Source organism: Heliangelus exortis, chromosome 2 (genome assembly GCF_036169615.1).
Source record: "Heliangelus exortis chromosome 2, bHelExo1.hap1, whole genome shotgun sequence".
Lineage (NCBI taxonomy): Eukaryota > Metazoa > Chordata > Aves > Apodiformes > Trochilidae > Heliangelus > Heliangelus exortis.
The window spans coordinates 125,193,868-125,219,280 of NC_092423.1; the positions used below are offsets into that span (position 1 = coordinate 125,193,868).

General features: G+C 34.6%; 1 protein-coding gene across 1 annotated transcript in view; it reads right to left on the reverse strand.

Annotated features, from left to right (window-relative positions):
- MMP16 (matrix metallopeptidase 16) overlaps positions 1-25,413 on the reverse strand; it is a 167,351-nt gene that overhangs the window by 53,310 nt on the left and 88,628 nt on the right. The window contains exons 3-4 of the mRNA XM_071737887.1: positions 24,195-24,317; positions 13,385-13,689 (exon numbers count right to left, since the gene is read on the reverse strand). Of these exons, the coding sequence (XP_071593988.1) occupies positions 13,385-13,689; positions 24,195-24,317 (428 nt within the window). The remainder of the gene's footprint in view (positions 1-13,384; positions 13,690-24,194; positions 24,318-25,413) is intronic.

A 25,413-nucleotide genomic window follows, 5' to 3' on the forward strand; every position in this document is an offset into this window, starting at 1 on the left:
GAGAATGAACACATGCTGGGATTGAGGATTTGGATACGTGCAAGAAAAGAGGACACCACACAACTCCCAGCTACCCTCCATGCTCCTGTCCTTGAGGGTCACTCATGTGAAGGGAACAGACATCTTTCTACCACTCCTGACTAATTGTCAGGCTGGGTGAGAATACAGGTAAAAGGACAATTAATTGTTCATGAGTCCACTTTGACTTTGACAAAACAGTTCTATGTTTTTTGTCTTTAAGCCACTCAATTAAAATGCTGGCATCTTAATAATGCGGCTAGTTTTGTTTTGAAGGGATAATTTTATTATTTTTTTCTTCATTTCCCCTAATGTTCTGTGTATTCTACTATAAAAAAGAAATATGTATAATTACTAGGAGGAAGGTAAAAGTCATACTGGCAATTTTCACAATCGATGAAACTTGCCATGGAGCAGAAATCTGAAAGGGTCCTACAGATCACTGAAATCTCCCACAACAGAACTGCATAGAATTTTATATATATGTAAATCTTGTGTTATTTCTCTGAAGAGCTAAATTTTTACCCTGTCAGTTGAACTACTGAGAGTAATGAAATTATTCTCTACCTATATTGACACTAAAGCCATCAAAATCAGGCAATTATACTTCTCTGATCATTATGTCTACCTAACACATACATATGATTTTAAGATTTCTTTCAGATAAAGTAACATTGTGCTGGAAGTATTATATGAACAGTTCTTCCTTAACTGTTATTTTGCTTGTTTAATTCTTACAAAAAAGAAAATGTCAAGATAGACTTGTCCATGGTTGTTTTTTTTTTTTTTTATTTTGGTTTGGGGTTTTTGGGGTTGGTTTTTTTCATGGGCTACTGATAAAAGAAGTGGCAATTTCGAATCCTAATTGGCAAAGCAATTAGGAGTTGAAAAAAAAAATCATTGAAAGTTCTCTGATCTTAGAAGCAGATACGTTTTCTGAGAAGTCTGGAGGCTTCAAAGGAAGACCTGATCTAAGTGGGTATCATATTCCAAATTGAGGCAACTTCAAACTGGTGATCATATATATGGAGAAAGTGACAGAAAGACAAATTTGCTACTTTATTTTCACTTTGATAAAATTCCCTTATTTGAAATGCTCTGATCTATTGAATAAATCTGCTATTATTAATGGGTATATCCATTGGCTGGATATGCTCTAACTAGAATGAAACCACTGTAAGTCTCTCTAGCACTCAGAGGATACTCTCATTTTGGCATTAGTAACTCTTTGCGCTTTTAGGCATTGAGAAGCCTGCAGCTGAGGGGCAGCCTCCAGGATGGAAGATTGCAAAGGGCAAAAGGTGTTGGAGAGGCCAAAATGGTTAGTTAGGGCCATTCTCCTGGGGCCCTGGCAGGGCTTGTGCAAGAGGATGTTTAGAGATGGAGTTAAAAGCAGGAGTGCAGGAGAGCCTGGACGTGGGATTGTTAGCCAGGGTAGAGGTCAGTCCTGACACATTTTTCCTTCTGTGAGTTAGGAGTTCAGCAGGACCCCAGCCTGGAGGGATTGCTGCTGACACAGGCAGGAAGAAGGGACAATGCCAGAGGTCCCATGTCTGATAGCTTTCAGAGCAGAGCTTCCCACTGGAAAGCAAGGAGCTGAGCACAGCGTTGCTGAGGGCAGCAGCTCCCACAGCTGCTCTGCCACCTCCCACACTCAGGAAGCTCCAGGACCATTATCCTTTAAAAACACACACCATTTAAGGTCTGTCAGTATATATTGTAGTTGCTGACTCTTTCTAAAGCTCAGGCCTACTAATTTTACTAATATTTAACCGTATCTTCAGTTTCCTGAATACTCATGGTATGAATGATTTTCCCATTTCCTCATATTTAAATTGTAGCAGTTCCCACAAGGCAAAACAAGAAAGGAGCTATGAATGATTCTTAGAGAAGAGAAACTAAAAGTATGGTTACACATTGCCACATTACAAACTATGCATTCAAAATTTAAGTGGTGTAATCCATCTGTAAATTAACATATTTAGACCAAGAGGAGAGCATTTGTCCTACTGTACCAAGAAGGACAGGGAAGAGCCTACATCAGTAATTACCTTTTCTGGTATAATACTGAACCGTTCCCAAACCAACCATCTCTGCTTCTGGGACAGATTTATTTGGAACCCTGTTGGTTCTGTTATTTGGAATTATTTATCACTTCTGTTCTCCTCTAATCTGAAATTACACAATTCAACATCACTGGTGGAAATCATCTAGCTACAGAAAACTGTAACACAAAAGTCTGTACCTGCACCTTTCACAGCCAGTGATAAAAACCTTGTGCTTTGGGACATGATTCATCTAGTTATTTTAGACACCTACTTCAGGATGCAATAAATCTTACCAGGGAAGGCAATATATCTCCCTTCTAACTCTAAAGGGACTCCATCAGATTAGCTCAGATACAAATATCAACATTTGGTCAGATTAATTCCACCCTTTCAAGTATTCTGGTTTCTGACTTAGGTCTTTTATTTAAGTCAATGGCAAAAATTTAATTATAGAAGTACAGGATATGGATTTTAAGTGATATATGTATGAAACATTCATCACTGACTTGAACTAGAGACTTAAATATGTCTGCTATGGCAAAGCATGTTGCATAAACCAATCGTTCTTTTAATTTAGCTGGTTCTTTTTGATCTTAATGTTTTCATCTTCTTTTTCCTATCTTGATGCTTTAGCTATAGCTGTTTCCAGGTACTGGTGTTAACTGCTCAGCACTTTTTGAAACCCAAGCCATTAGGGGAGAGTCTAAATATAGATTAAAAACATTTTGGCCTCAGGAATATATGGTTTGAGAAATTTGAAATTAAGAATTTTCAGAATTAGGAGCAAATTATTCTCTGATGTTGAGACATAGATACTGTAGAAAATCTTTCATTAGTTAGTCATATACTATTCTTTAAAAAGTCATACATAGTTTTACATTATATTTTAGGGTTCTCTTCTACTTTTGTAACAATAATCCATTAAATTTGGGTCTAATAGGTAAATAAATATGGAATTGCTGTAAAATTCTTGTGTTATACTCTCAGAAAACTGTGACAATAGCCTAGTAACTTGCAACATGATTTTTCAGATTCTGTTTGCTCATGAAAAGGCAGGGGAAAGGAGAGGGCAGCACAGTAATAATATTCTATAGGTCATCTTGGGGGAAAGTCAGATTACCTAAAGCTGCAGTTTCAGTTACAAAATGGAGAAAAATTATAGAAAAGATGCATAGGGAATTTAAAAAAAACCCACCAAATTATTACATTCTTTCAATTTTGTCAGCTTTCTCTATAACATTGTCATGCACAAGAGTTACATGAAACACTCTAAGGTTCAAGATCCAAAATCTTCTAAGATTTTTTTCTTAGAGAAGGAAAGGCTAAGGTAGGAGATATGTTTGTTTATTTGTTGTGTGTGAGGTGACAATTTTGATTCTTTTTCCTTGTCATTCCCACACAGTTAACCATGTGGGGGAGATTGTGAGGTCATAAAAATAATCATGAAGGGGCTGACCCACATTTTATGCATGCACTCATTCAAAATACATCTGTTTCCCTGAACACAAAAGGCTTCTAAAAGCTTTTCTTTTTTTTTTTATTTTTTTTTCTGCAGTACTGTAGGAAAAAAAGAGAAAAAAAATAAAGAAAAAAAAAGCCCACCAAAACCCCAACAAAAACCCCAACATTTTTCTTTTCACCTTATTAATAATTTCACAAACATTTTCAACTAAGTTTTTCCACATTAACTCAGTACTCTTAATATACTAACATGAGTGTCTGATATAAATTAATTCAAGCTTGGAGTATGGGAAAATGACCTTCTTTGTATAAACAGTTGTTTGAGACAAAAAATACATATTTAAAAAAAAATGCAGTTCTTTTTCTGTGAATGCAGGTGCAATGGCTGCCAAAATTGTCTGCAAGGATCCATTCTATGTTTTAGTTAGATGTTTCCTTGGCACTAAAATTGACGTAACAGACAATGTGAACTTCCCTCATTTATTTTCATGCAAAGTCAGACAGCTTCATTTTAACACTTTTCATTAGCAGTTTAAGGTAGACTGGCTGATAGCAAACTGAGGCAGATGGCAAATGCAAGCAGTTTGTTCTCCTGGCCCTGGTATGTAGGAAACAACCTTCGGTTGCAGTTTGAATAGATAACTGAGCTTGCAAATTCCCTGACTACTCCACACAGGCTGGCAATGATCTCCATTTACCTACAGAGTGATGGAAGCAATATGCAGCTTAGTGGCTCAGGTTACACTGCCTGGTTTGATTTACAGCCTGCATCACGACCAACTCTGCTTAGCAATTCAGCCATAGAGTAAATATCACGTTGCTGTTACAGACACAAAAAGCACAACGTAAGATGAGCACAAGAGTCTACATCTCCATTCTTTTTAATTAAGAATATCACCAAGTCCATCTTCTTGACATAATCCTCTGACTCTCTTGCGGTTTGCTCTTGGTAATTTTAGGCCAAGAAGGAAGCTGAGAGCATGACATTGTGCACTGATAGCCCCTGGGATGTATTAAAAGCAGCCATCCAAACACACATCTAGAACATGGGTCCGGATTCATCTACAAGACTCTCTTCACTGACTGCCAGCATTTTACACATTTATTTCCCTTTTAATGACATGTAAGTGAAGTGCTTTTCTCAAAGCTGAAAGGGTGATTCATGAAAGAAAAAACCTCTCCAAAGCCAATAAAAATGAGGTAATTTCCTTGAAAAGAGCTAATATTTTGCATCATCTTTCAGTCAGTAAATGGGGTCCAGCAGACAGATTGTCTTCTCATATTTGTATAGTCCCATGTCTAACAATTGAGTCCTCACAAATGAGCCAGGGCTACTTTATGGTTTGTTTTTTAACCATTTGCCATCTCTTCAGCAGCTGGAAGGGATCCTTCTATTCTCTAAAGTGCAGCTTTGCATCCTATGGTAATACTTTCAATACACATTGTCTGCAGCAGACACTGAATGTTTCAGATTTACCATTCTATGTAAGACCTTGGGGTGAAAAGATATGGAGCAGGTGGGCATATACACACCAAACAAGTGTAATCCACATAGGGCTTGGGAATTTTGAGGATAGATTCCTCTGTTAGGTTCACTCAGCTCAGCATGCACTTCCTGATGGGGTAATTCTGGTTTGTTTTTTTGAAATACTGGAAGGCTTGAGGTTCAGCAATAGAAAGTATTACCTGTGTAAGTTGAGTCCTGAATTAAAATTGATTTCAGGAGGCATGGTGAAATGAAAAGAATCAATTGTTACTCTACTGGTCGGCAGCTTGCAAAGTGCTTTTAAATATTATCCTAGCATCTTCATAATTGTAAAGTGTTATAAATGTAATTGCTATCTTTTATATTATTACTGGTTCTCCCATTTTGCATTCAAATATATTGAGTTTAAAATTGCTGTGCTTCCTTAACCTTTTACCTACATATAAAGCTGTAACTTGACAGGCTAGGCCTCTTTATCCTGGAAAAAAGCTACAACAGGTCCATTAAATTAAAAATGGCATAGACAAAATAATTAGGAAATTACTTTCTCACACTATAAGCAACAGTCTGCCTAAAGTGAATTTCTCAATGGCAGGTTCAAAATTCGGGAAGAGGTAGTTTTTCACATCTGCTTAAACTATAGAACACATTGCCACAGGATGTTGTGGATACTGGATGCTTACATGAGTTCAAAAAGAGATTATACCAATTCATGAAAGGAAATCCCTCAAAAGCTATTAAACACAAAAATATGGCCTGTGGCTCAGAAATTCAATGAGCCACAGATTGCTGGAAGCTAAGACGGATTATGCTGGGGTTTTGCTGCCATATGTTTGCTCTGCTCTTATTCTCTTCCTTAGGTGTCTGTTAACAGCCATAACTGGAGATAGGATATTTTCTGGGATAACCTTTGATCTGAACCCATGTTGGCAATTCTGTGCTTAAAAGTATACACCCAAGTATAATGCACTACAAATTCCAAGAAGACATTAATCTTTTACATATTTATCTTAGTATAGCACTGGAAAACAAGCATGTGGGAACTGCAAAGTCACACTTGGTTAAAGATAAAATTTGATATTGGTAAGAGCTTATTACAAATATACATAATCGATTAAGTAAGAGCACCATGCTTTATGAAATTAGAGGCCTGGTAATATTATTATAGAGATTCTTTTAATCTTAAATGCTTGTCTGTCTTTATACCTAACCATAGGGTATGACATGAGCACTGAGACATGGAGCTTCCTTAGGAGTCTGTTTTCACAACTCCTCTGCTTTGTATTTCCAGCAGCATAGATCTCCTGCACTGTGTCAGCCACACTGGCAGACAAAAGAAATTTACTACAGGTTGATCTACGCAGTTCAGAGATCAGGACTCTCATAAATTTTTCTCAGCTGCCAACTCAGTGCCAACAGCAGAATCTCTGCTCTAACTAGAGTCCAAGTACATTACACTAGACACTGTATCTGCATTAGGTCCAAGAAGCTTTTGCTTGGCATTCTAAAAACAACATGGTACAAAGTGAGAGAGTTTTAAGAGTTTTGGTTTTTTTTTCTTTTTATTGCCTGTAAAAATTGAGTAATAATTTGAATGCTAGACAGTTAACAAAAAAAACCTACTGAATTCTTGAAGTTTTGGTTTTATTTTCCAGAAAACACAGCTTTCTGTCTATACAGGTGACAAATATTCCACATCAATGTTAGCAGTCTGTGGTAATATTCTCTTTACATTTAAATGTGACTTTAAATGAAAACCATTTATTACTTCTATAATGGAGTTTCACTTGCAATTATTTACTGTATATTGTCTGATGGAATGACTAGTTTCTGCAGAATTTCAGTATGGTAAAACCTTGATAAATTTTCTGCAGAGGCAAAAAATCATGTATTTTACTTTGATTTTCATTTCTTTTGCAGATATGAATACAAGATACTGCTACTGATCTACTGTACTTATCTAAGACGAGCTTAAACTTAGTTTTTTCTAAATATTTTCTGCCACTTGAAGACAGAGTTCTATAGTCAGATTGTAACCACTAATCAGTACATTAAGCATCATTTCTAATGTGCTTGAAATCTAAGCTTCCAAGAAATCCTTGTTTTCCCCAAGAGCTACTTCTAAATCATGGTTTTAAAAAGCTGCACTTGTGTAAGTAGGTCAATCTTAAATTAATCTATTTAAAAGTAGTGCTCTCTCCATTCAGACTGGCTTAACGCTCCTTTAAATAGGCTTAGATGCATTCAGTAATTTCCCACAAAAAAAAGAACTGCTTGAAACAAGGTTTAAACTAACTTAAGTGCATGTAGCCAGACAAATGTGAAATCAATTTTGACAAACCAATGTGAGTTTTGCAATAGAGACAAGATTTTATACCTTAAGTTGGAGACATTTCCCTTCTGACAGATAGCAAAAATGTTTTCATATGCTGTCATGTGAAGAAAGGAAATATGCAAATTAAAAAGTCAAAATAAATGGTGGTGTGGATTCTGTTCTCTATTAGACCATAGTGTATATATCTTGATACATAAAAGCCCTTCTGCTCTCTCTGCCATAAGTTTTAGGGTGCCATCTGAGAGCTCTCCTATACTGAATAGGAATTATGTTTATAATAAATCATGCAACTAGATGCCACATGGAAAAAAGATTTGTGGAAAACACATAATACAATAGTGAGGAAGAAATACAGATACATCTCACTTATTCCCAACTGATAGGAGTACTCTGTGTTTCAGTCACAGTGCAGGTGGCTATAAATTACAAAGTATCATAGCCCTTTTTTTCAATGCCACGCTCTTCCAAAATCAAACTTCTGAGCATAGTCACTAGTTAAGAAACTTTGATGGGTTGGGGTTATGAGGGATTATCAGGATGTTACAGAAACTTGATCCATGAAATGGAATGGAAAGAGTCAGGGTACACAGATTTCTAAAGATGAGGCAGCTTTCTCTGCACAGAAGACTGTCCCTCTCTTGAGTCTAACATCAGAAATGGTGAAAGGACTGAGATTAAGTTAGATTTTCAAAATGTCTGTTTTTAAATTACTGAGGAAACTAAAAACTAAACTGAGAATAGTTCTTGTGTGCTCCAAGGCTTTACAAGAGATTCCTCCAGCCAAACAAACAAAAAACCAAAGAAGCAAATAACGATTTGCCTTCAAAATTATGCAGCTAATGACCCTATAATAAGGGAGCTATATCTGCTACATGACTTCAGAAACCCCCCCTGTGTAAACTGCATTTAGCAGCTTATAGATCCAGTGTTGCCTCCTCTCTTTCTGAAAGTTCTGGTATGGGATCACAATCTTCAGTCACAGAAATGAGGCAATGGAGGAAAACCTAGTGAGTGTTATAAATACTTATTTTTTTCCTTTCTAATATGCATTTTCTGAAGTATGTGTAGGAAAACTGACCTACTGAAATTATGGTTTTATTACTATATGCTATTAGCAAGGCAGAGTTGCAAGGTAACTCCTGTTCCCAAGAGCGAATAGACCTTCCTGTTTTTTCTTAAAGCAAACATCTAGACTTGGCAGTTATTAACAGCTTTTGAAAAATTTCAAAGCTAAAGATTTAATAATGGACAGATGAATATAGTATGTGGGAGAGCCTAGTTAAGTCTAACCAGCACACTACTGATAGTTTGAGAACACGACGTCAGGGCATAGGATAAAATTTCTGTCCTAGCTACCAGAGAATTCATTACAGAGACAGCCCCTATTCTACCCCCCTATCCCCAGCTCCATGGGAGTACCTTTCAATTTCATTACAGTCAATTGAAATACTGCCATTGAAAAAAATACTGTGAAAAAGATTTTTGTTGAGGGTTTTGACAATACAATATCTCCAAAATATTGCCACTCTTAGCAAGAAGTGATTGTCTTTTTCTGGATTTAGATACATTATTCAGTGTTCATAAATTTTTCATTCAAAAAAATGAGGTGATATATATCACCTAAATGGATTAGAGTCATGGGAACAATGATATCTCTCCCTAGCCTCAAGACTTGAATATTAAGATTTCTTCCTTTTCCTTTTTTTTTTTTTTTTCCCCCACATCTCTTTCTTTCCAACGCTTTCAGTTCAGAAGAAAATAAAAATTTAAAGTTTTTCTAAATAACTTATTTTTGAGCTGGTTGCTTATGTAACTTGATTTTTATCTCCTTTGTATTCTCTTGGTTTTTAAATCTTTAAGTGTACATATTTTGAAATCTTTCCCTGTGATATGCCTGTTATCAGCTTTGCTAATCCATAACAGCGTTGCACCTTCAATTTTTGTTTCCTCTGTCCTCTTCTACCATAATTGCCAAGCATTACCAGAATCATCCGAATTATACTCAGACTGTCTGTGAGCACAAGTTAATTCAGAAGATGCATCAAGAAAACATCCTGTCCCAAATAATTTACAAACCTAAGGCTCTCATCTGCCACTGGACAACCAGACCATAAAGCAAATGGGGTCTACTAGCGATGAAGAAGAAAATCCTGAACAGTGGGTACCACAAGGAGTCACATGGACAAGACAAGGGGCAATAGGCACAAGTTGCTTCTGGGGAGATTTCAGTTGAATACAAGAGGAAAATTTTTCATTGTGAGGACAATCAGACATTGGAATGATCTTCCAGGTGAAGTGGGGGATTCCTACACTTTGGAAAGTTGTAAATCTCAGCTTGATGGGGTGCTGACCAACCGGACATTCTATGATCCTGTGATATTCTAAAAGAACAAGTGGAACATGAAAGATGCCTGGAAGAAGGCTTCAGTATAATGCATCCAAACATTTTGTTCATAGCACTGGAAGACTACCACTTCCCTGCCTTGCAAAAAACAAACACAAACAGTTTATATCCTCCAGTATATCCCTCCTTCCCGACAAAAGAAATTCTGTCTTTGTTTCCATTACTCTCCTGTGATGGTAAGTTTCTTGTTCTGGCCAATGCTCCTAGCATCACCTGCAGCACTATGGAAGGAAATTTAGAGAAACAATCCACAACTCAGCTGGAGTTAAGGTATCAGCAGTACTCTGCTTACAGAGTATTATGAAAGCAAAGAAATAAGTCATTTTAGAGAGCCTGCTATTGTTAAACTCTATGACAGGAGGATTTTTCCTAAATGACAGGCCCATTATTTTTTACTCCTACAAGAGCCTTTTCCATTCTTGAGAATGAGGGAGGAGTCAAAACTCAGATTTCTTCTCCAGAAGATGACTGATAAGATACCTCTGCAATACATAAAAACATACCACTGGAGTGAGAACAAAGGAAAGTAGCACTACGCTGTGGAAATATATTTTTATTGGAACTGTCCCTTCAATCTAGAACAACATATAAAAAAAAAAGCAAACCACAAGATAATCAAGCAAACATGATAAGGAAAAAACTAAAACCTAAACCCAAACTTGAAGTATGAAGACACTGCAATTAACTAGTCAGGATAAATCACCTTAGCAATTAACTATACTCTGAAAACTGAATTCATATATGGTTCCTTACTTGGACTGAAAAATATTTTTTAAAGGAAAACAGTTTATGACAGCACTTCAAGAAGGTGCCTGTCTTTTTTGAGGTACCCAGTATGCAATTTTTTCCATTAGAAAAACAGTACAAGGTGGAGAATTAGTTTGCACTTTTCAAGATTTGCATTTTTGCTGCTATATAACCAAACTGGCCTATGTTTTCAAATCAATTTGGAATATCAGAGAAGTAATCACAGAGGGAAAAAACCCCTTTGGGGCTAGAGTCAATTTAAAAATAAAAATAAAATACCATATTTTTTTTTCTCTTTATTGTATTTCTATTAGCAGTACATGAAGGTGACTACTGGGCTATTGAAGAAATGAACTTTAAAAAAACAACATTCACCTGGGAAAAAATACTCGTAGCTGAGATCCTAAGTATGTTTTTCAACCTCTGCTTTTCAGTGCCTTGGGACTGAGTTAAAGATAATAGGGAGCCTAAGTGAGATGTAAGTCTTTTCTTTCTGTCAATCCCAAATGGCATGCTAGTTTTCTTTTTTCACACTAAATTTTTTTCCAGGCACAAACCAACAAACCAACAAACCAACCAACCAAACAAACAAAAACCCAGCAAAAAAAACCCCAAACCTAGCTAATGCAGTAAGATCATTGGCCTAGCTTTACTCTGGACTATAACTTTGACCTAAGACCTATGGTTCATACAGTTTCAACAATCAAAGTATGAATTGGCAAAACTCTTCATAAAAGTTCTGTTGGTAAAATAATTCTTTTAATTTTCATGTATTTTGCACAAATTCTCCAGTAAGAAAATACCCTGTTCTATCTTAATTATTCTATTCTAACAGGAATATTCCTGCCTCAAAAACATATATGAACACCAAAGTATTATTATTATTATAATTATTATTATTACATTTTATTATTACATTTGCAGAATAAACTTCCAGTGATTCCTATTAAGCCTTCATGATGTATGTAGCAACACATTTTGTTATGGAAGTTCTATGATCTAGGAGTTATAAAATCATATTTTTTGCTATAGTATCATCTTACTTTCACTTGATCTTTTCTGTCTTTAAATCTTAGAATTTATTACCACAAGAAATAGCTTTTAAAAACTGCTCTAAAAAACTCACCCACAAAAAGTCATATGAAAACAAGAGTGCCCTTTTGCACTCTGAAAACTATTTAAATTAAAGGAGAAGATGATAAGCAGAAGTTTGCATACCTTTACATGGACCTTTAGTACTTTGAACTATCCCTATGTGGAACTGCTCCAAAAGAGATATCACATTTTAAAGAGACACCTTGACTTCAGCATACACATCTGTAGATTTTCCTGAGTGCCTGAAGTTATAATTCCAAAACCACAGCAAATTATGTGCAGTGTTGATCTCACACTGAGGCCTATAAAAACACTTTAATTTAGCCTTTCAGTGCTGTGACTGTTCCTGAACTGCACAAACAGAAGGTGATCCCTGGTGTTTCTTTGATCTAAACTTGTGAAAAGGGCAAATATGAGCAGTGCAATACCACAGATTTTCTCCAATAAGATTCTAGGGCTTGGTCCACAAGAAATAATCTTCTTGAGCCCATTCTACTACTAAGGGCTTTCACAGTGCAGTACATGGCTTTTGCTTCACTGATCATGGCACACCAAATTATTGCACCATTACAAAAGTCACAATACTGTATTTATACTCCTGAATATTAACTTAAATATTTGTTGCAAGCTCCAGGCTACAAATACAACTGCCTAAAAAGCTCTGAGGTTTACTTGCTCAGGTGAGAAAGGGAAAGGAATTCGATAAAGCTGCTCACTGGTCACATATTCAGTTTGACACTGAAACAACAGCTCTCCTTGTTATCTTTATCTTGTTTGGCTTTTGTTTTTGTTTTGTTGGGTTTTCTTTTCTCATAAACACTCTTTGTGTGCATTTGTGTATCCTCTTTTGTACATCTTGGTTTTCTGAAGAAACTCTCACACTCTATAAAATTGGCTTAGAGAGATCTACGAGGACAACTGAGGATAGTTGTAACAAATATCTGTCAAAGCATAAAAGCATCAAATGCACAAAACCCACAGAAGCTCTTATTTGTCACTGTTCTGCAGAGATTCAAAGGTGAGCTTTAAATTAGCTTTCCTAGATAATGGCAGTAACATAGTCACATGAACTTGGAGTTAACAGGGGACAAACTGGTTCTTTGAAGAGTAACTTGAAAGGGTATCGTTAATCTCGATTTGGGGTCACCATGCAGTCACTTACTCAACCATGGAGAATGCCAAACTTAGTAAATTAGAATTACTGTTGGAGTTAATGACTCCAAAATATGCTATTAAGTTATTGGGAAACACTAGCTCTGTTCCTGGAAGACATCTTTAAAAGGTGACTTTAAATGCTGCCACTACTTCACCCTAAAGAACAACTGGAAAAGACAAGGTTTCCTGTACATTGGTATCCACTGTCTTGGTGGGTAGTCTCAGTCGTTCTTAACTTCTCTTGTATCTCTGCTAAAGAACATGTCAGATTTTCCCCAAACCTAAATATGATCTATATGGCAAAAAATTTTCAAAATTACTTTATGTAAACATTTAACAGTAAAATATTTGAATGAACACATAGACTTCTAACATGAATTCAATGCTTTTCAAGAGAAAGATTTGCATGCTGTAACTTGCATTTAAATCGAAACTTTTCTGTCTCAGATGAAACTCAGACAGAAACTTTCTGTCTCAGATGCTAACAAACTGATCAACTGAAGATAGTTCTAAAGCAATGTGAACTTAGGAAACAAAATTATGTGACACTAGGGACAGGGAAGCATGGAAACAATTTTGTTAGCTGAAAATTCACACCATTTGTTTGTTTTGCTTAAACTGAAATCTGTTCTTACCATCATGATTTGGATTTCCCAAAGTCCATGGCTCATCTGAGTCAAAATGAGTGTCTCCCCCAATTCCTGGCCCAGGAAAATATGCATGAGCCAAAAATCCTCCCTCTCCATCAAAGGGAGAACTGTCTCCGTGAAAACCTGATGCAAAAATGATTGTAATATCCACATCCCTCTTGCCATTTTCTAATTCAATGTAAGGAACTTCTTCAAATGTTAAGGGAGTTACATTCTGCCACACATCAAAGGCACGGCGAATGGCTTTACGAGTTTCTGCATCACCTACTTTCGGAGTGACGTTCTTTATGCTGAAAGAAACAGAGAAAGGTTAAATAGATTAAATTTGATGGTGGTAAGTGAGACAGCTTACATCCATTTTCCATTAATTATTAAAAGCACTATATTAAAACATACAAGTCTGGCATTATGCTCTTCAAGCCGAGTATTTTTAAACAAGCTGCTGCAAAATTATTGTGTCAATTATGTAGACCTTTATGCTAGAACTCATTATATATTAGCAAGGTTACTCTCAGCAGTATAAAAATCTTATTTTTAGAAGATTAAAAATAATTTAAAATGTGACTTGTAACAGTGGGATAACCAGATTAATCAACCACTGACTGTTTACCTCCTGGACAACAATTAGAATGCATCACAGCTATGAAGAACATGAAGAATGGCATGTCATTGCTGATCAAAAGAAAAATCTTTCCAGTTAAATGAAATTTTAACTTCTTAGTAAGTCCATTAACAATAGCAAAACTCCATACTGTGACCACCAACCAGTATTCACAAAGACTTAAAAACAGTTTTTGTTGCACTTGTAACTGGATAAATAACTCCTTATCAGAAACAAAGCCTTTTTCTTTCAATACAGCATAAAATATCTTTTTATGATATAATTACTTCCATAAATCTTCCATAAAACTTTATAATTCCTCAAAGAAAACATTTCATAGAAGACAACTATGTGCTAATTCAGATAAAAATATTTAAAGAGAAATTTCTCCCTCTGTTTCTTCAAATGGCACACACATGAGAAAGGTGAAAAAATATGTTACAGTTGAGTTCACAGTCACAGTTTACAGTAAATTATAGTGGAAACATCTTTTAAAAAACCCACCCTTCTTTATTTATTTTTATTATTGAATTTAAGAAAAGAATGAAAATAATCAGTTTCAGACCTATCCAATTTCTTCACTAATTTTCACTCGATTCATGTGGCCAGAAAAAAATTTAGCTCCGTGTGTGTTCTGAAACTGTTGCAATCAGAGGCTCCTTGTTCTACTGATGTGTGCTTGACCAAATGTCCAGCACAAACCTCATAATGTACATAGTTCTAGAGCATGTGTAAGATTTATATAAGTTTACTCAATATAGAATGCTAATGAAGAACAAAAATATTTATGAATAAACCTGAAATTATTGATTTTTTTGGTGCATTAAGTGTGTTTGATTACATGGCTTTGTAATTTTATACATATGGAAAAAATCTAATTTTACAGGTTTGACTTTCACCTACATTTTGTTCACAGGTTTTTTTCAAAACCATTAAGTGAGCTATTTTGACTTCCACACAAAAATATTCTTTTACTGAGTTCAATAATGCTAATCTAACCTAAGCATTATTTTTTTATAGCTAGTATTTTTGTTCCATAGAGCTATGAAGACAGATTAGGAGATAGTCCACTGTAAAGAATCCACTGATCCACTGCTTTCCTTGTTCTTTATTTCCAAAGATGATTTAACCAGATACTTATGCCTACTCTCTTATTCATCTGGCTTGTAATATAGGTTCTTGTTTTGACTTTCTCACATACATGAGCTTTAAAACCATTTTTACTCCTAAAAAAGACATTTAAAAGAAATTTCAGCACTTCAAAATCACTACCTTTAGGTGTCTCTTTTGTTTAGTTTTTTTGTTTAGTTTGAACTCTTTAAACCTCTGAAATCCCTTCTCTGAAAGCTCCCTCCATTGAGAGATATTTTAGTTAATGAGTTCATCAGCTACTCATCCCATGGCCCTTGAGAACGTACAGGATTTTACAACCACAGGGGCACTAAATGGCAAAAGCACAATTACACTGCCACAACTAAAAACCTGATCACAGCTAACCTGTTGCTATGCTAAGCATATTGTTTACAAAGCTGATGAATTTTCTCTCAGTCCTGCAGTGTGCTCTCTAAAGAACATGGTCCCAAGCACAGCTCACTGAAGAGCTTCTCTTATTTGCCACATATAATGAATATACCAAATGACTCAATTGGCTTTCATAGCAAATAGAATATGTTCAGCAAAACAAATATTTTGATGTAGGAAAAGTTCACCTGAAAGATGCAGTTTTTTTTTGATACAGTTTCATATTTAGGAATACTGGTAATGGGTCAAAGTCACACTTTGTGGGTATGGAAGCAGAGTAAAAGGAGCATCTTATGCTGTCATATGTGGCATGAGGAAATAGATAAAAACAGACTAGAAATTTGTACTGGTCATAGATTGACTAATTGCTTGGTCTAAAATAACTCATGTTTTAAACCTTATCACCTTATATTTTCTTGCTTGCTTTTTTTTTTTTTTTTTTTTCCCCTAGCACAGAATTAAGTTTTAGTCATTGATTGCAAATGAAAAAATGAGTTTTACACACAGTAAAAAGGGATGATTACTTATGATGGGAAACCTTTCCCAGGGGAGTAAGATATTGAATTACATTTGGTATAGCATCCTACATATCAAGATTCACTGTCAGGAAGAAAGCTTCCTCAAGGCATACATTCCATATTAAAAGAAGAAAATTTATTTTCTTTTTTGCTTCTCAAAAGACCTTCTGGAGAAGGCAAGATTATACTGAACAATGTAGCTTCTAAAAGAAACTAAATAAATCAGTAGTTATTCTATTAAAAAAATATTTCCCGAAAATAATTTCCCATTTTAATGGGTTTGACAATGTTCAATCCTAAAAGGAGAAGTTTCAGTACTATGTGTAACACAGATGTTGACATGGACTGGCTGGGAACTTTTCTTTGAATAATTCACCAGTATAGACATATGAAATTCAAGTTTCTGTATATTTCTTTTTAGTTTTGCTAATATAATCTCCAATAGAGAAGTACAGTCATAAGATCAAGCCATGTAAAAAATGTCTCAACTACCAGAGTCTTTAGTTTAGCTATAACACTGCAATAGCAAATAAAGTGTTATATGACTATAAAGACTTAAGTGACTTATCTATTACATTTTTCTATATATCTTAAAGCTCGTAGTCACCTGAAATACTGAAAACTCGCACTGATAACAAAAAAAGATGAACTGGATATCTTACACTCAACATGTCCAGATAATGAAGCCCAGATAAAATAAGTGGAGCTCATGCCAACTCAAACACTCCTATTGCAAGGTGACAGAACAGCAAGACAAAGACCATCACAATAAGAAAATAATATTTCCTATTACTTTCCTAATCTCCACATCTAGTGGTGATTTCACAGAAAAAAATGTTCAACAGAGAGAAAAATCCAGTGCTGACCTTAACCTGATCAGCAGTGCAACCTTACAAAGAGGCTGAAGACCATACTCACTATTTCATCCTGAGGGGGAGTATTTTAGTAAGCTGAAGATGATCTATAAAATGAAACATTAACTTAGATGTAATTTTTTAAAAAACAATAAACTGAGTCATCGCAGAATCACAGAATCATAGAATAGTTGGGGTTGAAAAGGGCCTTTAAAGACCATCCAGTCCCACCTCCCTGCAGTGAACAGGGACATCTTCAACCAGATCAGGTGCATCAGAGCCCCACCCAGCCTAACTTTGAAGTTTTATATAAACTTTGAAAGCTGTTACACTTAGACAACCACAGACATGTATCCATTTTATGGAGTATTTTGTGGTTATTACTGCTGTTTACAGCAGTAATTACAAGCTTTTCAATCTGATAACTACTTTTGGCTAAGATTCCACCAGTGATACACATTTTTCAAATTGATTTACTATTTCCATAGATTTTAAAAGAGTCTTATTTTGGAGACTGCTATCCTGACATTCTGAATTTAGAAAAGTTTTGGGTTTTCCTTTCCCTCCCCCTCCTTCTCCAAAATAGTTCCAGTGACACATTTTTGGATGCAAGAGCGCCAGGAGCCTTACAAGGCTGTCAGGATACAGTTCAGCTGGCCATGTAAAATCAGTCATCTGAAATTTAAATATAGGACATTAAGTAGCATATATTTTCCATTAAATTTCATATTTCCTTGGTATTTTTCTTCCTGAGTTGTCATTAGAACAGCTCATTGCATTTTTTTTTTTTCATGTATTGTTTTCGGGTCACAATGCTTCTGACCCCAGCTACACACAAAAGGCAGTTCAGCAAAAGTTAGACAAAGCTCAAAATGCATAAAGCTTATTATAACTGCTTACCTTATTAATAAGTACTTTTAGAATTATTAGGCAATTATAATGACACAAGAGAATGCTTTTTTTTTTTTCTTCCTTTTTTTTTTTTTTTTTTTAATAAGTATGTAAGATAAATATAAATGGGGAAAATATTTCTACATTGTCTTTTCTCTAAAATATTCCTAGGTTTCCTTGGAGCAAAAATGACATTTGAAAAACCCATTCTAAAGAAAGAAAGTACCCAGAAGATAAGAGTAAAACATTCAAATAAGAAGATAAAAAGATGCAGTCAATCTGTCTGAAGTAAGCCAATTCTAGATCTGTATTTGATATACAGCAGTTAAGATAAAATGAACTGAAATATAGCAGAACTCATTGAAGTGACCTTCTCATAGTCAATGCTGCTGTCAATCAAACCTAAAATGATGAACTTAAAGACATATATAAATATTTTTTTTCTTAATCCCACAGATAATTTTTTTTACTCTCACTTTCAGCTTTAACTTCTTTCCAGTCTCACTTTGCTCACTCTCTGTATCCATAACCTAAGACCATTTCTCATATAAAATGTGCTCTTGTTTCACATAGCTCCTGCTCCTGCTGATTAAACCAAAGTCAAAGATATTGTCTTTGATTTTCTTGTTCTGTGACCACATTAAAAGTCAACATATTGCTGCTATGTTAGAAAAAAGTCTGTGATTTTTCTTCCTCTTCAGTTTCATGGACAATATTCTTCCCACAATTCATTAAAATATCTAAAAAGTGACAGTAATGAGAATTCTAATTTACAAAGCCAAGATCAGCAAAATACTTTGGAGATGGATGTCTTTAGAGAAAATATGTTCTAAGTAATCCCATGTCATAGTTTACTACTAATTAATATCCAAATTTTACATGAAAAATACTTACACTAAAAATACACATAGTGAGGAGCTTTGTTTTCTTAATCACACAGTGGGAAAGCATAACTAATTTACATAGCTGTTATACAGGAATTCTCTTTCACAGCTACAGCTTTCTAGACTTTTTTTCATTGCATACATTTTACAATCCCCACAGTGTAATTTAATTTCCTTTTATTAGGTATATTTTGCATATTTGCTCCCCTTCCATTCAGAGGTTAGAGATGGTAAGGCATCTAGCACTGCTAATAGTTCTTTAAGGAAAGGGCATTCATTAGCTTTATTAAATTGGATTTTAACAACGCACAGAGCTTTAACAGATGGGTAAATATGCTTAAATCCAATGCTTAGGAACTGAAGTATTCCATTTTAATTAGATTCCTAAACATTGCCTGCAATGACATTAGCAGATATCAGGTAGACAGATACTGGAAAATTTCCTGTGTGTCTTCAGAGTGACCAGAATTGCATTATGAATGGTATTTCTGATCAGAAGTTGGTAGGAGATGGAGTTATAATGACAAAAGAATGTCCAATACAGCATCAATTAGCATCTAAATCTGCATCCATACTTACTGCAAAAGGATAATGCTGAGTGTCAGGAGTCCTAGCATCCCTGTTCCATTGGTCCTTAAGGTAAGTAGGCACTCTAACAGTTTAGGAGAACTTTATGGAAGAAATCAAGTGTTGTCTGTAGTGTAAATTACTATTTTTCTAGATTTGCAGCTGTAAATCATCACAGTTGTGGCAAAATATATAAGTAGGAACACTAGGAAAATATGGTTGGGTCATTTGAAAACATCTTTTCAGAGAAAATTAAAATTTCTTCCCGAACTAATTTCTATCCACATCTGCAGGCATCACTTTGCAGTATAAATCTGCATGCATTTGCTCCCCTACTGCCTACCCTGTGATACTGAAGAGATTAGAATTTACTGACTGAAAATGATTGAGGACTTTAAAGCATATAGTTAAGTATTTACACTGCCTTAAGGCCTTATAGGCCTCATATGTACGTGGTGAAAAAAGCTACATCAAAATACTGGCCAATTCTGTAAATGCTTCTGGCATGTTTCAAAATGTATTATTCAGGTACAACTGAATTAAAGTATAGAATATTACTAGTGAAATGAAGAGTAGCTTTCAGACATTTCTGTTATTCACAAATTTACTAAAGTTAAAATGTTGCCGGCATTTATTTATTTTTTAATCATACAGCTTCATTATTTCTCCTTATTTCTGCTTTTTATTCTGAATTGTAAGACAATATCCTCATGTCTTGCTGCTGAGATATAAAAATATATTTCAAAAATAATGTAGTTTGTACATCATGATCCAAAGCTTGTTATCATTATAATCAAGGCAGAGCTGGCCTTTTTTCACTAGCAAGCAAATTAAAATCAAAGAAATTCAGCATATACTGACTCTGTAACAGGTATGATTAATAAGGGTGCAATTACTTGTTTTAGTAATTATTTTCTAAATATTCCTCTAGTAGTGCACTTAAACTTTTAATTTCATTAAAAAATCTTCTTTGATTCAAAATTGCTACTTTGAATCAACAGTACTTGATATTTTTTTTCTTAATTCACCATTTGCTTACTTTTCAGTGTGGCTTTTGAACAGCCAAGAAAAATTCTCTTTCAACTTTCCACATCATATGGCTCATTCAGGCCATGGAAATAACATAGTCTATTGTTAGGACTTTCCATGTTGAAGCTCCCAGCCAGCATTAGTTCATTTATCTGAATAGCAGAACGTTAGACATGTCCAGATCTTTAATTCAACTTACATGCAACTTACTGAGAAAGGAAATTGACAGTTGATTGGGATTGACCCAATGTCCACCAAAGACAAGAAAAGGTTTAAATTAATTCTAGGTGGTTTGGTATGAAGCCATTCATCTGCAATGGATGAATTCCCTCTGCTAATAAATTTAATATCAAATATTGCTGAACAATCAAATTTGTATTCTTTTTGTTTATCAACATAGCAAAGTAATGCAGAATGGCTTTTAAATTATTATTTTATTTTCAATTGTTATGAGTTCTAAGTAATTCAAAGCAGAGCTTGGTTTTTTGGAGAGCTTTCTTTGACTTTATTTGGAAAAGTGTTCTGCAGGCAGCATAATCTGATCAATTGACAAATGATTGGCTGCTGGAGTTAAAATTATAAATAGTATGAATAGAATTCTGATGAGGAGGATCTTATATTCAATAGTTCTCTGTCTAAAAAGAACACATAAACATTCATGTTCTATATTTACAAAGCTGATTTCTCTATTGATTCAGACTGTTGCTCCTTCTTTAAAGTACTTTACTTCCCTAGCAAAGAGGTGATTGTTTTTTGAGAGATTCATAAGCACCTTTGTAGACATCCCCATTAAAAAAATAATAATTATTCATTAGATTTCATAGATTTCTTCTCTAAGCTATATGATATGCAAAGATTGTTGTGTAATTTGATATGGTCCAAAACACTACAGAAGAATCAAAACCGTACCCTTAAGATCTCGGTAGTTTGGTCTGTAATGGAACTGTAATTTTCATATAGTTTAGATGTATTCACTCCTCTCCTCTTCTGGTGGGTAACAAGATATAAGTAGCTTTTTTTCCTGCCTTTTAAAAATGCTAGTACATAACATAAGTACTAATAGTGTCCAAGATATAATATGTATCCAAAAAAGAGAAAACTTTTTTTGAATTATAACAGAAAGTCACTTCTTTGAAGCACTATCTTGAAACCTTGGAGAACTGAGAAAATTACAAATTGAAAATATGGAAATATAGAAAAAATATTAAAAGTCACATGAATATCTGTTCTGATCCTCTTACCCATGATTCCAGGGATGATCTAAGAGGAAACAAATTTAACAACATTAATTAGTGTAGATTTAACAGGTGCCAAGAACAATTCTTGGGGAAAAAAATAAGTGATAGACATGCCAGAGTAAAAATATAAGTAGTGGCATTTTTAAATGCATTTTTATGTGACCTCAATTCTATTTTTCCATTAATAATGTCTTGATGTTTTGCCTGACATGATATTAAATAGAACACCTGATAATATACATTAAGACCAAATAGGAAGACAGATAATAAGTGGTTAATATAGATTTTGGTTTCTTTCAAAGGGCACTTGTAATTGCACACTTTGATAGTAATGCATACAAAGAACCCCAAGTTTTTCAAATTCCATGGAGTCCAACAACAATATATACATTTACATAACTATATTAAATATTTTCTTGAAATACGCAACAAGGAACCAAATTTGAAACGTTTGCCTTACTCTAATCCAATCAAAACCCTTGCCAAAAAAATCAACACATTTTTTTAGGAAAACCCACTAATTGCTGTTCAGGGTCATGTTCTCTTCATATATTGGCCTCTTTCTAACATAGTAGGTATGCCCATAAACTATTCTCTTTTCTGTTACTCTTGCTGTTCAGAAAAGCTGGTGAGTGCCAGCGGATAAGGTGACTGTGATGGATGGCATATATTTTATTGTTGATTTTGTGTTTCTGTTCTGTTGGGGGGCAGGGACTTGGTTTTGAGGGTTTTTTTGTGGGGTTTTGGGTTTGTTTTCCAGAAAAGTGAAAGAGAGGCAGCAGACACTGAAATGAGGGAGAAATTGCTCTTTATATGGAGGAATTACTCTGCTTGCTTAGTGGGCATGCTTCAGACTACAGGGTTCAATGCTCCAGGATTACAAAGAATGCAGCTGGAAACCTGCAGATTATGAAAAGACTGAGAAGTAACACTGAGAAAAATGGAACAGACAAGGAATGCTAGAGATATGATTAAATGTCTAGGGAACAAAGCAACCTAAAATGACATTCAGCTAGCTGTTATTAAGCCTCTAAGCAGGGAATTGCTGGGAAGAACAAAACTGGTGAGAAGAATGCAGAATTTTATTTCTTTTTCTGTTGTCTTTACTTGATTTGTGTTATTATTTAATTCAGAAATATGAATATTGGACTTTTTATCCTAAAAAATATTGGGTTTTCTACTTTAAATATCTTTTTTTTTTTCCTCTAAATCACTGCAAAAAATATGATAGGCTTATTCACTTCATAGCTTTGGTTGACTGGAGATCTTGTCAAGCTGTGAGAGTGAACATTTTACAAGAGGAAAGGCTCAAAGGAAATTGCTATAAATTCTTCAGAGTGAGAAAGATTACTAGATAGTTGCCACATAGTTTAATATTGGGCACCCTTGTTTGTTATTATGATTAATGCTTTTGGTGACAGCACAGAAGATATACAAGTGGCAGGATTTAGACTGATGAAAAAAATCCTGTAATGAAGTAGAGCATCATACTCTGTACAAATCAGGGATAGAAAAACACACTTTTGCAGGTGACAATTCATGCCTTGTCATATACATACACATACACACACACATTCACTACATCTAAATTTTAAAATTCAGATAAATGTCAAGTGCTGTAGATGGGTCTTCTTATTTTAACCAATTATGCATTACATTTACATTAATAATAAAGGACTTCAGCTGATGCACTGTACTAATTTAAAGGCAGTTTGAATGAGTTGGCTTGAAGTAATATCAGTACATAATGTCTTAATAATAGAATTCTGAATTCTGAGTTACTAACAAAATTATCTCTTCATTGTGGTATGAAGAACATTCTATGTGAGCATCAGAGCTTATGAACTTTAAATTTAACACTTATGTAGTTACATACATTCATTAGTAATGGCACAGTTAACTAATTTGAAAACAATTTTATCCATCAAAATTCACCCTTGTTAGATGTTACGGGAATCCCAATGAGGTTGTATAAATTTTCAAACATTGTTTTGGAATTCTTCATTTGCCGATAAATTAGGGATTTAATATTTTATACATAACACTTTCTTTGGTAGACAGAGCTCTAGCAAGTACAGAGGTTGCATCTAACTTTCCCTGCAAAGATCAGTTTTGACAACAGGCAACAAATGGTGCAAACTACATTCCAGACTCAGGAGTGTTCTAGATGGAGACCCCAGTTCATACCTCTATGTCCATCATCACGTAAGCAAGAAATAGGTGGGTCAGTGACTCACCAAATTATAATCAAATTAATTTTTACTTAGAACAGACCTGTAGGCACCTACATTTTTTCAATACTGACTCCTTTCAATATCCTGTTTTACATACTAAAATTAGAGATCTGAGTTTCATTACAGCACTCCTAGTCTCAGAGCAATGTTCCCTGAGAAGCTGCCAAGAGGGTTGAAAGGTAACTCTAACGATATATTGGGTGTTAAATTGATGCTGAAAGCTTCAGAAAATTTACAGGTTTCTAAATGCATGTAATTTTATCCAAGAAAATAATTTGGTTCTTATGTAGCACATACATACTTATCCAAGAGGTGTCTAAATAAGCGGTTTTATATCACATATTAATAATAAAACTGCCCCAAATATAAAAAAAAAAATACTTCAGAACGTTATGTTTACTTGAAATTAAAAGCTAGTTCTGCTAGTGACATTTATAACATAGGAATATCTTTGGTACCTGTAAGTGATATGTTTGTGTTGCCATTTCTGTCCTGTTAACGCGTAGCGTTTCCGCCGAATGTTAAATTTGGAGCTACCTCTTGTTTGGTCAGGCACACCACATCGAGGCTTCTTCATCCAGCTGCAACAAACAGCACCACATGGTTAAAGCAACACGAAAGAAAAAAATATATAAAGACTGCATCTAACTAATAAAACCCTAACTTCTTTAAGTCATTGTGTATTTTGTGTCTACATACAAAAATCTCTACCAAAAGGAACAGTTATCTTGTTACCAGATGTAACCAGGTGTTCGTGGTGCTTCATTAGCTCTGGTGACGTTTATAACAAATTTATTTGCTGCTATTTTCATAGTTTTCTTCTTCTACAACTTCTGAACAAACAATTGAAAAACTCTTTCACAATCTATAACTTATTCTGATTTATTCATAGCAATTCTGTATTACTAGCTAGCTTTCTGAAGGTGAAGTACATACACAAAGATTTAGTCAAATCACAAGTTGCTAGGTAGGTTTTTTTTCTAATTCTGCGATCCTTCTCATATTCTCATGGTATTTAAACAAGCCTCCATTTCTTCTAATCAAAGACCCTAATCAACTATAAAATTCTTAATTCAAGACACTGAAACTGCTAACTTTACTACAATAATAAATTCTTCTGGCTTAATTTTTCCACGCAATGAAGAGTATCTCTTTGCAAATATAAGCTTCTAGTGGAGATATTTAACTCAAGAATTCTGCCTAAGAATATCTAATTATCTGCACAAATCAAGCTGAAAAGGTCATTAGCAACACTACAACACCAGGCTTTCCACAGATCTGTTCAATTTGTACAGTAGCCTTCAATGTTTCAGTGTTTTCCAATATTTCAAAAACTTCAAATTTGACAGCATTCCAAATATGTCAAAATGATGGTGATGTCTAAGTCAAAAGCATAAATTCAACAGCATTTGAATTGTTTCTCACTTACAGTGTAAGGGGTTATTTAATTTGAATAAAAGTGAATAAAATTCAGCTGAAGGTTTTTTTTTTATGAGCTGAATAGCTGCAAAACACTTTGCCATCAGGAAGATAGTAAGATAAAAGACATTCAGCACATAAGTAAAAAGATAAACCTCTGTAATTTTCCAGTTCATTTGACTTTATTTCTATCATGTTAAATAATTACTGATGTAAAAGCCATAGTTTTCCAATGGTATTTACCACATGAGAAGCCAT